At 40.2% G+C, this 15,517-nt stretch overlaps 1 protein-coding gene across 2 annotated transcripts in view; it reads left to right on the forward strand.

The window, feature by feature from the left end:
• FGF12 (fibroblast growth factor 12) overlaps positions 1-15,517 on the forward strand; it is a 514,802-nt gene that overhangs the window by 160,561 nt on the left and 338,724 nt on the right. The window contains exon 1 of one of the 2 annotated variants that reach the window (XM_006762003.2): positions 12-138. The exons of the other annotated variant lie outside the window; for it this stretch is intronic. Coding sequence (XP_006762066.1) covers positions 48-138 — 91 coding nt within the window. The 5' untranslated portion in view covers positions 12-47. Of the gene's footprint in view, positions 1-11; positions 139-15,517 lie in introns of those variants that run through there. 2 annotated transcript variants of the gene reach the window in all.

Consider the following 15,517-nt stretch of genomic DNA (forward strand, 5'->3'; position numbering starts at 1 on the left):
AGCGCAGGTGGGCGGGGAGTGGCCGCACCCCACACGCGCGCTTCTCCATGAAGATTCTTGAGCTTTCTTTGAGGAAAGGAGTGCATATGCTGCAGTGTCTCTGTGGAAGGAGCCTGAGGACCAGCAACAGCCTAAGCGGTGAGCCCGTGTTCTTTCCTTGGCCCGTGAACACCCCCTCCCTCCCCCGGCCCCTCTCCTTTCCCCTCCGCGCCTCTATTCCGCGGGGTCGGTGGTGGTGGAGGAAGGAAGGCGTTTCCTTGCTGGGGCCCGATGATGGCCCTTCCGCGAGTTGTCTTTCTTTCTTTCTTTCTTTTTTTTTTTTTAAGCCCTGAAGTCATCAGCGCTTTATAGAATGCTTCAGCTGTCACCTAGCGCCCGCCCTGGAACCTCGGTCTCTGTGAGGGGTGCGTTAGGTGACCTGCTTTCCACCGCCTCGCGGCTCTCTCCTTGTGACTTGCGACTTGGAGTTGCTCTGCCTCCTCCGAGAAGTTGCGGGTGCGCTGGGCGGAGAGGGGACTTTGAACAGGTGGCTGGCGAGGCAGGTGTCTTTTCTTTTTCTGGTTTTGTCTGAGAAGTAGACTTCTGGCCATCTCCGGGGAGTGCGGTTTGCCCGAGATCAAGCAGGTTCTGTGCTCCTTGCGGAAACAGGAGAGTTCCAATTTGAGGCTTAACCGACCAGTCCCCCCACTCCTTCTCCCACAGGGAAGGCACAGGGAGGGAAAGAAAGAAAAGCAGGCCCTTTAAATGACCACCAATAGTGAGAAAAATAAATAAAAACAATCAAACTAAAACCAAATACGTGAAATTCTTTTGTGTGAAAGCCTTGGGGATGGCTCGCTGTGTCACATTTTCCATTGTCCATCTCTTTCTTTCAGGGTGTAAATTCCGTTTAAAATGATTATGTCTAGTAATTTTGCAAGTACTAATCCACTTTTTGTGTCTTGGATTTTCTCTTACAAAATGGGGGGTGGGGGTGGTTGGGCGTGAGGCAGAGGAAAAGTACACCCCTTTCCTCTGTCTAAACAAGTGTCTCTTTTTAAACCAAAGGTTTTAAAATAAATGAATTGCAAAAAGCTTTAATGTTCAAAAATTTAACAATGTTATAATAGGTGTCATGTTTAAAACTTCATTCCTATATTATTCTGGTGAATCTGACTCATTTGGTTACTTACCTATTTTCACTCTGATCTAGAGCTATGAAGACTGTATTTGGAAAGATTAGAATATGTATAGATTTCATTCATCCTTTATAAAACTTGGACTTTCTGGTTACTTATCACTCTAAATACAAAATAAAGCCATTTTAAAAGAACTAATTAGATAATTTACCTATATGTGCGATATGAGAATATACACTTGTGAAATGAAATCAGCCATGAGATCTCATGTTTTTACTTTTATTCAATTCAGAAAATTATGTAACCTTTTTTTGCACCTATGTTTACAATTGATTTCAAGCCACTACACTCTAAACTAACATGATCGATGTTGAAGTTTTGTGTTTTGAAAATACATATTTCAGGAGTCCAATAGAGATGTATTTTAATATTTCAATTTTCCTTTTCTACATTAAATGAAATGTGAATGGATTGTAACTTAATGTGTTTCCTACATAGGCTACCCAATCACATATGTTATCATTTCTGTTTGGATCTGTTACTATTTCAAAAAATGACTTTACAAGTAAATTGGATATGTTACCTCTTTTAGACAGGGTATGTCCTCATTTAAAAATAGGTAACATATTCAATTTACTTGTAAAGTCAGTTTCCCAAATAGTAACAGATCCAAACAAAATTGATAACATATCATTTGGCACCATAGGTTGTTGCAAGATCATGAGACTAATACAGAAGACCTAGTTATAAAGCAGTCTTTTGCAACAGCATGGCTGGACCTGGAGATTATTATGCTGAGGGAAATAAGCCAGTCAGAGACAGATAAATATCACGTGAGCTCACTCATATGTGGGATATAATGATCAGCATAAACTGATGAACAAAAATAGATCCAGAGACAGAGAAGCATCAAACAGACCATCCAACCTCAGAGGGAGGGGGGTTGGAGATCAACCAAAGGACTTGTAGCTGCATCTGAGCATAACCCATGGACACAGACGGGGGTGGGGCATGTGCTGGGGGTGGTTGGGTCATAAAAATGGAAATCTTACCTTTTGGGACAGCATAGATGGAGTTGGAGATTATTATGCTAAGTGAAATAAGCCAGTCAGAGAAACACCAATACCCTGTGATCTCACTTATGTGTGGAATCTAATGAACAAAATAAACTGATGAACAAAATAGAACCAGAGGCATGGATACATGGAACAGACTGACAGAGGTCAGAGGGGAGGGAGTTGGTGAGGGACTGGATGAAGGAAGTTGAAAAGATAGGACAAAGAACATATATGCATAGCCAATGAACACTGACTATGGTGTGACGATGGCCAGAGGCAGCATGCACACTTTTGTGAGCATGTTTTTAATCCTGAGTGTGGGTTTTACTCTCAAGAGACATGTCTGCCTTAAGATTGTAGGGAGCCATTAAAAAGTCTCTTTCAAGATCTATGTGTGGTGGGAGGTGAGGGGCTGGTAGGGGGAGGGCAGGGATGGGGGACATCTGTAATAGTGTCAACAATCACAAAACTCACTAAGAGTTTTGAATTTAGTATTATTATATTTTAAAAAAGTGGAAATAATGATAGCTCTAGCCTGGTTTCTATCTTATTTAATCTTAGATTTAACATGTGATCCTATGGAAATTGTTGCACTTTATTTATACATGCATTTTTACTTAGTGGAGTAATTGGTTATACGGGGGAACTATCAATCCAGGGGAATTCTTTTAAAATGGTGTAGTCACAGTAGTGAAGATCAAGACTCATTTACACCCTTCCCACAGACAGAGGTAATACGCAGATTATAGATTGTTTCTGGGAACTACATTGCCTTTGCTGGCTTTTCTTAGTTTATGATCTTATATAACTTTTATATGTTCCTGCTATTCCTCATTCAGAGCATAAATTACTAAGGTAATGGTACGTACCTCATAGGTTGTTGTAAAAATTGAATGACTTAATAATATCTAAAGCTTTATTGAGCTTTCACAATATGTCAGGCATTGTTCTGAGAACTTTGAGCTTATCATATACATGTCCTGTATATTTTAGATATTATTGTGTTCCATTTTAAAATTTATTTCATGTGACTTATGCCATTAGCATGACATTACAGCAATTCTGCATTATGCCCAGTGTGCACATGCAAATTGAGGTAAAGACATCAGCTACATTTCCATGGAGCAGTTTATGAGAATAGAGCTGGAATTCACTATTTCAATTTTTCAAACTTTCCTAAAGAGCCATACAATAATATCAGTATTTTGAACTGTGTCAGCATGGTGTAGAAATTTTTATGCCAGCTATTTCTTCCCCATTACTTTAGAGTTGAGGGAAGTGAGAACCACTGGAGAACAGTGACATAATTTTTATAAGAGACTAAGAGATTCTATTTTTGTGTGTGTTAATCCTCACCCAAGGATATTTTTCCCTTAATTTTTCGAGAGAGTGGAAGGAGTCGGGAGTCAGAGAGAGAGAGAAACATTGATGTGAGAGAGACACATCGATTGGTTGCCTCCAGCAAGCCACCAGACTAGGCCAGGGATCAAGCCTACAACCAATGTACCAGGTACGAGCCCTTGACCAGAATCGAACCCAGGACCCTTCAGTACATGGGCCAATGTTCTATCCACTGAGCTAAACCAGTGAGGGCAAAGAGCTTCTATTAATGGATTGCTGAATTTTTGGAATTGTAAACATTTCAATATTTTATTTAGCCATTATTAAACAAATAGAGTTAAAATACAAAATAATTATTACTAACATTTGAGCTTCTTAGTGTAATTAAAATATTTTATTTCTCTTGTCTTTTCTCTGCATTTTCAATTATTAATATTTTGTCTAATTTATCTCCTTATATTAGTTTAGAAATGTTTTGTACTTCAGGAGGATGGAGCTAGCATGAGCTATCAAAGAAGACGATCTTAGACAAGGTTAAGTGGATTGTTTAAGACTATGTCTCAGTGTCTTATGATTCTCTTTTTCTATTTTTTAAATTTATCTTTGTTGTTGAAAGTATTACAGATGTCCCCTTTTTCCCCCATTGACTCCTTCTCCCCCCTGCTTCCCCCCCACCTCAGGCCTTCCCCACACTATTGCTGCGTTCATGGGTTATGTAATATCCATTAAAAGACAGATAAGTTTAAAATTCTACACAATTCTACTCATAGTATATGGCACTTCTATTAACCTGATACAATACTAAGTTTTTAGTTCAAAGGGAGAGTAAAGCAGCTTCATTTTTCTCTATAGATAGGACCTTTGCAATGAACATAAGCTCACAGGAGAGTAGGGATTAAAACAGCAGCTTACTGCCTGCATTCCTCTCAATATCTAGTTGGTAGGAAAGCAGACGCATTGTATCAAAGGAGGGTGGTTCTCCTCACTTCTGTGCATCACTAAGGTATAAAAGAGGGGTTCCTGTCCTAGCAGCCAGGCTCTTGGGAAAGCTGTGTTAGGTCTCCACCTAATACTAGAGGAGGACAGTGCTTTAGATACTAGGTCCCTACAATAGTAATGTGTGTGTGTGAGTGTGTGTACAAGTGGACACAACTGGACAGGGGGAGCACTGTGCTCATCTTACCACCTTAAGCTATTTCAAAAAATCAGCCAACTGGCTCTCTTCCTTCTGTGTACAGTCATAATTATTCTACAATATTCGGTCAATTAGGGGCTACTCAACCTGGTAGCTTGGGGAATTATCAAATGTCTAGAGATTGAACTATACAGTCACATTAAATAGCCTTGGTGTGGGATTGAAACACTCCGGGCAAAAGTAATTTATCAACCCGCTGAAAAACACATAACTAAAAAAAACCAGTTACAACCATACCTTAAAGTATAATACTGGCATCTGAATTGAAACTGCCCACTTACGGGTTGCATCAGCTGGTTGTATATCTAACGGATATAGGCTGTGAAGTGATCTAAGAAAGAATGTTTGTTTGTAAAGTGGTTATTGCTTTATGCTTATTTCCCAGGGAGGGATTCTCTATAAAGACACAATTATACAATTGTTTTCAGCACCACACTACCTTTGCTCCTAAGGATTCATATAGTCATTTAATCTCTTTTTTTTTCTTCGGAGATGTGGGTAACAGGTGCCCTCCAAAATTGAGACAAATGACAATAATGTATTTATAAATTGAAGATATTTTAAATTCAAATTCAATCTTCAGAAATCCACCAAATAAAGAAATAAATGACAAAATCCACCTCCTGAAGCCATGTACTCAGGTGCTCACACTGTTTTAATTTTGAAATATGGGTCACTTCATTGTGTAACTGCCTTCAGTTATCCAATCTTGGAAAGCTTGATTAAAGGATAAATGATTTATTCATGGCAATTATCTTTGTTGTAGAATCACTTTTTGAGCTTTTTTATGTCCTGAGCTTAAAATTTTTCACTATTTCACCCTAACCGGTTTGGCTCAGTGGATAGAGCGTCGGCCTGCGGACTGAAAGGTCCCAGGTTTGATTCTGGTCAGTGGCATGTACCTTGGTTGTGGGCACATCCCCAGTAGGGGGTGTGGAGGAGGCAGCTGATTGATGTTTCTCTTATTGATGTGTCTAACTCTCTGTCCCTCTCTCTTCCTCTCTGTAAAAAAATCAATAAAATATGTTTCAAAATTTTTTTTTCACTATTTCAATGATGCTTCAATGGCTACAATGATACGAGTTATGTAATATACCACATATCCATAACTTTCCTATGGCTTTCATTTCCAAAGGGATTTTTTGTTGTTGTTTTACATGAGCTTTTTTTTTTTTTAAAATATATTTTATTGATTTTTTACAGAGAGGAAGGGAGACAGATAGAGAGTTGGAAACATCGATGAGAGAGAAACATCGATCAGCTGCCTCCTGCACATCTGCTACTGGGGATGTGCCCACAACCCAGGTACATGCCCTTGACCGGAATCGAACCCGGGACCTTTCAGTCCACAGGCCGACGCTCTATCCACTGAGCCAAACTGGTTTTGGCTACATGAGCTTTTTAATGTTAATTAATGTCAAAAAGCAGAACTTAGTGCTTCTTGTTAGTTCATTTGTCTTAAAGTACTTAATAAACAAGCCATTTGCTAAGTGCCTACTGTATGCAAATGTAATAATCATTACAATTTTTCACCCAGTCTTTTGGATTGTTTTCTTGAGCGTATTAGGATATGATCATCTGACTTGCACTATTAGCCCATGTCATGTGACCAGAAGTGCCAGGCCTCACTTCCATGTGGAAGCTTTCATCGAGTTAGAGCACAGTTCACCTCAGGCTTTCCTTCTGATGATGTTCCAAGGAATGGTTGCTCCATCAGCCTATATTCCTGAGTGTCTGTAATAAACAGAGCCCCACTATGTGAACCATGTTGAGCATTTCGCATAAATGAGAAGTGAATACTTCTTTTTTAAGTAACTTAGATTTTTGAGTTCAATCATCATCTGACCTACCCCGATTGACATAGTCAGGCCAGAGAGTTTAAAATAATAAAATTAAATGCAAGATTATTGGGCGATGTTTAAAGGTCTTTACAATCACATACTCCAATTTCTCCATGATATCATCTTTGGTATATAACAAATAGATGTATTGGTTTTCTTTCATAACCTTAGGATTATTAATTTACCTTACCAAAGTATGAGGCTTTGTCATCAATCACCCTTGTAGTTAGTGTGTTTCCTGAGCCTAGTGGGTACATTGTTTCTTAAATGATATTTATCTTCCCCCCAAAGATATAATGAAGCTCCACTGATGTTTCTGAGATTATTCTTTCAAAGTTGTACTTTCATTGCAAGGCCCTTAAAGACTCAGTTGCTCCTGACCATTTATTATGAAACTAGAGGCCCGGTGCACGAAATTTGTGCACTGGTGGAGGGGAAGGGTGTCCCTCAGCCCAGCCTGCACCCTGTCCAATCTGGGAACCCCCGGTGGCCATCTTTTGCAAGGGTGTGGTGGTCAATTTGCATAATACCTCTTTATTATATAGGATAGCGACAATGTGACAGCTCTGGTCACTACTATAGTTTTGCTTCTCCCAGCTTATAAACTAAGAACCACGTGCAGAGAAGAAAATCAGGTACTTTACAGCGATGGGGTTGGGCTGAATGCTCTCATCTGAGTCATAGACCATCAATCAATTTGCCTGGCTCTGGGTTAAGTATAGCAAAAGAGAAGAGGGAGGTGAGACTTTTTCAGAAACATAAGATATTTGTGTCATGCCAACTAGCCTTCCACAGTTGGCACCCCTTCTTTCTTTCTCCCCTTTTCCATCTGAATATAGAAAATTAAACATGTTTCTGTTTTCAGGCATTGCCATTTTTTCAGTCCAGATAACACTTCTTAATCCTATATAATAAAAGCCTAGGTGGCATCACGTGCAACGTCATCACAATATGGCTGCCACAAGATAGCCACCACAAGATGGCTGACAGGGGAGGGTAGTTGGGAGCAATCAGGCCGGCAGGGGAGGACAGTTGGAGGTGAACAGGCCAGCAGGAGAGGGCAGTTGGGGGCAATCAGGCTAGCAGGGGAGGGCAGTTGGGGCCAACCAGGCCTGCAGGGGAGGGAAGTTGGGGGCAATCAGGCCGGCAAAGAAGGGCAGTTGGGGGTGATTGCGCTGGCAGGGGAGGGCAGTTGGGGGTGATTGGCCAGCAGGGGAGCAGTTAGGCATCAATCAGTTTGGCAGGAGAACAGTTAGGGCAGTGGTTCTCAACCTGTGGGTCGCAACCCCTTTGGGGGTTGAACGACCCGTTCAGGCTGGCAGGCAGAAGTGGTTAGGGGCAATCAGGTAGGCAGGCAGGCGAGCAGTTAAGAGCCAGCAGGCCCATATTGTGAGAGGGATGTCCGACTGCCAGTATCAGACACCCCACAAGGGGTCCCAGATTGAAGAGGGTGCAGGACGGGCTGAGGAACACCCCCCTGCCCCATGCACAAATTTTGTGCACCAGGCCTCTAGAGTGTGTGTGTGTGTGTGTGTGTGTGTGTGTGTGTGTCTGTATCAGAGAGGAAGGGTAAGGGAGATTGAAACATCAGTGATGAGAGAGAATCCTCAATCGGCTGTCTACTGCATGCCCCCACTGGGGATCGAACCTGCAACCCTGGCATGTGCCCTGATCGGGAATCAAACCATGATCTCCTGATTCATAGGTGGACGCTCAACCATTGAGCCATGCCAGTGGGCTCAGCAAACACTGCTTGAGGAGGGATTGCATGCTGAGTTCTATTTTAGGTGCTGCAGACCAGCAGGGAAATATATATGTACTTGGAAGAAGTGTAATACTAGGCAGGATATGATACATGCCCAAAGAGAAATACTTGGGAACCTCTGTTTGTCTCAAGTTTAACAACCTCTTCCCTGGGCCAATTTCCTACTGTAAGAATCACCCCAAGGAAGGAAAAATTAATTCTGCCTAAGATTTATGTTAATCTCCCAGTGTTTGAAAGCATTTAAGAGTTCAAAAAGGTAGACTGAGTTAGGTCAGAACGGGGCTCTAATGCAAGGAATAGTATCTCCGAATATTTTACTGGAAGAATGTATTTGAATTAAAATAAGATGCTGGTATAATTTTTTTTTTTACAAAGGTAAGTTCCCTATCACTCAATTCAAGCCTACCTAGCCTTATTCTGATTCAGGTCTCCTGCCTAGTTATTTATGCTATACCTTTGCACTTACTTCAACACAAGTTTATTCATTCAACAGCCAGATATGATTCATCAGCTTCTAAGAAAGGGGCAAGTTCTATTCTCTGGTATCAGTATTAGAAAGGGACAGCCAGGGAGTACTTATACATCTGTTCCCTCAATTTCTATGAAATATCTTAAAACAGTGAAATGTTTCTCTGTACAACTTAGTGTATGAAATTGCTACCTTTGTGACATGTTGTTTTCATTGCACAATGCTATGTTAATCTCCCTGTGTTTGAAAGCATTTCTTTCAATGCTATTAAATGTTGGAGGGCCTTTGCATTTCGTAGGGTGCCAATCAGAAGGACACTGAGAGTCTGCCAAGACAATCTCTCTTGCTGAAATGATCTTTCTTGTTTATACATAAGCTTCTAGTACCTTCCTACCCCCTCCACTCGTTACTGTTTATAGAAATGATAGCATTGCAGTTGGTGTCACTGATTGCCCACGTTGTTGCTTCAATGAAGCCAGCTGGGATTCGATTGCATGGTCTTTAAATAAAACTTAGTGGCACAAAATCAATCTCCTTTTTTTTTTTGAGGGGAGAGGGGTTGTTGCTGGCTGTATCATTCTCTACAGCACTAATTATTGGCTTCACTTGGAGGAACTTGAGAAGCAGGGGATCGCCATGTTGGCTCAGTGTCTGACCTTGGCATTGAAGAACTTGTGGGTAGATAGCATAGTTAGACTTCATGAAGCCTGTATCAAAATGATAGTGGTAACCTCCTCCCTCGAACCCATTTTAGCACTCCGTAAGTAAGCAGTGACCAGAGACTATGAATGTTCCAGCTACTTGGAGGAGAAGATTAATTGAGACAAGGAATTCTAGGCAATAATGCTCTGTACCAGCCTGTTAATGGTCCTGTGTTCAGGGGATGATCTGAAAATGGTGAGAAATAGAATGAAAAATTGGAGTTGCATTTTCTGAAACTGCCACATATGGAAAATGGAGGCTCTTAATCCCCCCCCCCTTTTTTTTTTGGCCTTTTGGCTTCTAGACTTCACTGTGAGACAGGCAGGATAGCATTCCTCTTTATAGTTACACTAGAGGCCCAGTGCACAAAATGCATACACTGGTAGGGTCTCTAGCAGTTGCTGGCTTCTGGCCAAGGCCTCCCTCCCTTCCCCTGGTTAGCCTCACTCCCTGGCCGAACTCCCTGACAAACTTCCGGCTGAGGGACAATTTGCATACTACACTTTATTATATTTAGGATATAGGATTAGGAAACTAAAGCTTTTCTAGGTGAAGGTTTGTATTCCTATGTACATTTATGCATTTTCTCCTCAGAACTTGACATTTACATGATCTCTATCTCAAATGTCTATATACATGTGTGTGTGTTTGTGTGTGTGTGTGTGGGGGGGGGTAGTTACCTTTAGAGAAGGAGGGAAAGCTTGATTTTTACTTTACAAATGTCTACATTTGAATGTTCATGAAAATATGCTCATTTTATAATAAGAAACTGCTAATACATATCAGATTATTACAGCTTTCTACTCACAGGAAGAACCTTTGAAAATATAAAATCTCTGTAGGATTGTAGAACAAGAAAATCACTTATAAAACCATAACCCCAGTGTAATCCCTTCTGTTCTTTGTGGGTGAAATTTTTAAACAAACGTTATCACTTGAAAAGTATACGTTTTGTTTGTCTCTTCCCTATGAATGTAAACAACTTAAATATGGAAATATATACTCATATTGAAATATTTGGAAAATATTTTTTCCAGAAGGAATTACAAGAAACTGTTCATAGTGGGTGGTTGGCGAGCAAAGCATCTGGGGCAGTGAGGAGGGAGGATTTCCCTTTCTAGCTGTGTGCTTTTTTGTGCTGTTTCTAATTTTTAGCCATATTGACTTTAGTTGTAATTGGGTGGAAAATTGTGGACCATTTGTATTTTAAAAAATACTAACACATATGTCATTTTACAGAAATATTTTCTAAAAATTTCAATATGAGTATCTATTTCCATATTGAGAGAGAGAGAGAGAGAGAGAGAGAGAGAGAGAACGAATTCACAACAGACTAAACTTCATGTGCCCCATTTTTCTTCATGATCTCACCAATCAGAGAAATTTTTCCTCTTCTTTGGAAGGGAGTGGACCAAGAAGTCCACTGTGGACCAAGAAGTAAGCATAGAAAGTGGGAGTAAAAAGTTACTCCTACAGAATATAGTTTTCAGAGGCATAACTGTTTTTAAGCATGTTGATATGTTCTTTAGTAACTTAAACCTCTAACAACCATATAATACTTTCCTGGCTCTTAGTGACTGTGTTTCCTGGCTCCTTGGTCTTGCATCTCATATGCAAAATGGGACTTAATGATAGTGTTTAGTGTTAGGGTTGTTTGGAAGATTAAATGCATTTCTGTCTGTGAGGTTCTTGGCCTATGAAATCCGAGTGTGTGGTCAGTACTTGGTGTTTTCTGCTCTTCCTTTTCTTGCTTTTCATCCCCCCTGGTGTCATAAAATATTAAAGGCATGCTGTTAGTGTAGGATTTATCCGATCTTATTCTTTCTCTCAACTTAAGGGAAAAAATGTGCACCTTACTCAATGTTAGGATATATTTAAAATTTTGATCTGTATGTTTAGCTTCTCCTTATTAAGACAAGCCTTCCTCTGGTAAGAAGCAAGAGGAGTCTATAGCCAATTTCATTTCTGGAAAATCATCTTTGTTACCTTGTATCTGATAATCACCATATTTTCCACAGTGTTAAGAAAAATTGTGTGTTTTATATCATTGATCAAAACAAATGTAAAGTGGTATGGGGGTCAGTTGACTGTAACAGGAAATTTGGGTGATACTGTAAGTGATTTTTGATAACTGAGTTTTTGGAATTAGGCATAGTAACACTAATTTTATTCTTTTTACAAAATCCTCATCCAAGGATATGTTTCTATTGATTTCTAGGGAGAGAGGAGGGAGGGAGAGAGAGAGGAGAGAGAGACAGAGGAGAGAGAGACAGAGAAACAGTGATCTGCTGCCTCCTGTAAGCGCCCCAGCCGGAGGTCAAATCTACAACCTAGGTGCCCTGACCAGGAATCAAACCTGCCACCTTTTGGTGTATTGGATCAAGCTCCAATCAACTGAGCTACCAGCCAGGGCTAATTTTATTTTTAATAGTCCAGGATGCTCAGGTTTCACCTTTCTCCTGTGTTGGTAGATTATTTAGAAGATCAAGACAGGAGGCAACCAAAAGTCACGTTAAATTTTAATGTTCTAGAATCAGTGTAACAGAAAAGTTCTTCATCTCATCAGAACCAACAAGTAAAGTTACTTCTGTTTTCAAGTTCTGCAGACAGGCTCATTCAGTAGATTGCTGATTTTCTATTCCTTTGCAGTGTTTCCCCTACCAAGTAATTCCTAGAAAACACTGAAGAATGTTTACACATTCCACCGGTCTCTCCGGGTGACCTCACTACCAATTTCCTTTACTCTGAGCCACTGAAATGCAAGGGTTTTGCCTCTTTCCTCTTTTACCCTTACAGGAAACCAGATGGTGGGTCTTCAGGCATCAGAGGTGCACAACCGTGTGGAGAATGGAAATCCACAGACTGATGTTATCTATAACTGCTCCTAGAGTATGTAGATTCTTCCTAGGAGCAGTGATAGGTAATATCTGTCTTTGGACATCTCTCTTCAACCCCTAGCCTATCTCTGAACAATGGAAATTCTCTTCCCCCAGCAATTAGGAACTGTTCCTTCCAGTTCCAGAGAGACAGTGAGGGTCATTGCTTTTCTTATTGCAGGATGACATAGAATGGAGCATCCATATTGCTTAGGAGAAACAATCACTCTTAGCACAAAATATGGTCTGGCCAGTCTTGGTCCAGAAAAAGCAATCGTGGTATCTAGCAGTACATTTCTAAACATTGGGGTTATTTCATTTGGAATAATACCATATGAGGAATACTAAGTATACAGCCTAGGTAGCACTGCACCTTTCCACCATCTCTCAGTCAAAGTAGATTGCAAAGGGCATTTATTCTGGCATGCTGTTCTTGGCATGATCTTTTCTCACAAACTCCTAGAACAAATGGCACAGGTCCTCTAAGAATAAACACAAATTTTCAAATGGGGCAGCCTAAGTGTGGGGAAACTGTTTAAAATCTGCATGAACTTGGTTTTGCTCAAAATATATCCAATTTAAATTACTAACCCAAATACTTAACACCTCAGATGGAAGCATCTGCTTTAATGGTGTTTTTTTTTTTTTTTTTTTAACAGCAACAGAGAATAGGAAATGGACTTATTTTTGTATGATTAGAAAGGCTCTACAGGGTAGTTCCTCTGAAAACAAAAGAGATTCTTTGACAAGGGAGAATTCTGATTTCTAGCCTATGAGCAAAATTACTACCCCCCTCAAAAAAAGGCTATCTATTTAGTTAAATGATGGTAAGATTCAGCCTCACTGGCTAAACTATTGCTTGAAGAGTTGCATTTTTTTTTTTTTTTTTAGTTTGGAAAAGCAGAGACATTATAGAATATCATTTCATTTATACATTGATTCAACTAGCATTTACTGAGACACACCATGTGCCAAGCAACAGGTCTGCATGAACTTGATTCTAAAAGAACTCATCATTTGATAAGGGCAGTAATATGTCAGCACAAAAAGTCGCACTGAAGGTATTAATGGTGTTTGTATGTGTCATTTGTGGTCAGCATTGTCATTATTCTAGAATGGACTGCTATGTTTGGAGTAGCAATAAATTCTCCCCGATGTTTTTGTTTTTAGGTTACCTTCTCTGGTAACTACTGTGGCTTCTGTGATTGCAGGTGCTCAGTTCAAGTTCTAGTTCATCACACTCAGCTGGATATTTTAGTTGGCATTATCATTAGGCTAACTAGCCCTGGATGGATAATTATTATGGTTTTTCAAAATGCAATATTATGGATTTCATTACCTCAGCTGTAAATGGGTGTTCGTGGCATTGGAATTTGGAAGGCTCTATAAAGGATAGAAGATTATATATATGTATATATATAGTTTGTTTTTAAGGATAATGTGGAGAAATGACCAGATATTAATATAACAAACACTAACATACTTAAGACTCAGAATGAACAAATTAACTTTATTCCATACGAATTTCAGATATTTAAAATAAAGTCCAACTTAAAAAATTAAAATCACTTGGGACTGTCCCCAGCTGCATTCCAGAGTCCTTCCTCCTCAGGTGTAACAACTACAGTGGGGCCTTGACTTATGAGTGTCCTGACTAACGAGTTTTTCGAGCCGTCTCTCGGCCGATTTTTTGCTTTGAGTTGCGAACTAAAATTCGGGTTACGAGCCAGCGGCAGATACCCCACCGCTAGTTGGCACAGTGAACGTCACAGTGAACGTCACAACATCAGCCCAGCATCACGTGTCTCACTTGTTCACTTTATGATTTGACATACGAGTAATTTGAGTTACGAGCTCCGTCACGGAATAAATTAAACTCATAAGTCCAGGCCCCACTGTATAATGATGTTGACAGGTGTCACTATGGTCCATGTGTTTATTTTCTTAATACATGTCATATATAATATTGTTTGGGTGTTTATAAAATGTATATAAATGGTCTTGAACTGTGTGCATCTCTCTGGATCTTATTCTTTCACGCAATTTCCTGTTTTTGAAATTCATCCTTGTTAATACAAAATTTTGAAGCTCAGAAACATGTACCTGGTATGAGGCAGTCGACTGTAGTGGCTGAGAACAGGGACTGTGGTGCCAGGTTGCCTGGGTTTGACTTGACTTTGAGAGTTAACAGTATGTGACCTTGAACAAGTTTCTTAACCCCTCAGGGCCTCAATTTTCTCATTTGTAAAATGGTAATAACAGTAGCACCTGCCTTAGGAGGATTGTGGTGAGGAGTAAACCGAGTTAATATATGTGAAGCTCTTAGAACGCTGCCTGACACTAAGTGCAATGTTAAGTACTTATCATCCCTATGTTCATCCAGGAATGTGTGCTGACTCATAGTAGGCGGAGCAGCCTTACTTGGTTAATACTCCCTGATTTTTTCATGTCTAGCATAATGCTAACGGTTAGATTCGGTTGTGTACAAGGTTGGATTCCTGTCAGAGGTAACTGGGCTTTGAATGGAGCAGAAAGAGAAGTACCCTGAGCTGACGCGGTTAGTGAGTCAATATGAAACAATCCTCTTTTGACTGAGACTGTTGCCCAGTGGACTGGAGTCAAAGGAATTTGCAGTGTCTGCTGAAGAATTCCGTTTGGGGGATTGGCTTCATTGTATCAGTGGGGCCACAGGGACAACTGCGAACTGTCTGAAGTCCAATCCATTTTCCTCTGATTGTATGTTACACCTTCCCTTCTCTCCTCTCAGGAATTATAAATAGGTGCACTTTGTCATCTCACCTTTTGAATTGAGAGGAGTGATTCTTGGTTGAGCTGGAAGACTAACCTCTTAAGACTGCCGCAAATCCCTGGAGAGGTTTAAGAGGAAAATAAGTGAAAGAATAGATAGAGCTGAGATTGTCCATTGACTTCCTGTCTGTGGCAGCTCTGTTTTCCAAGCCACCTGACCCTCCTCATCAGGTTCCTTATATCTGAGAACAGCCAGCTTTCTCAAAAAGATGGAGTGCATTTCTAAGGCAGACATTAAAACTGAGCTAAGCCTTTGTTCTGATTAATCTCTCTGCCTCATGAAACTTTCGAGCATGACCAAATTTCAGCGATTCTAATGAGTCTTGTTGTCATTATCACAACAT

The sequence above is a fragment of the Myotis davidii genome, unplaced genomic scaffold (genome assembly GCF_000327345.1).
Source record: "Myotis davidii unplaced genomic scaffold, ASM32734v1 scaffold557, whole genome shotgun sequence".
Taxonomy (NCBI): domain Eukaryota; kingdom Metazoa; phylum Chordata; class Mammalia; order Chiroptera; family Vespertilionidae; genus Myotis; species Myotis davidii.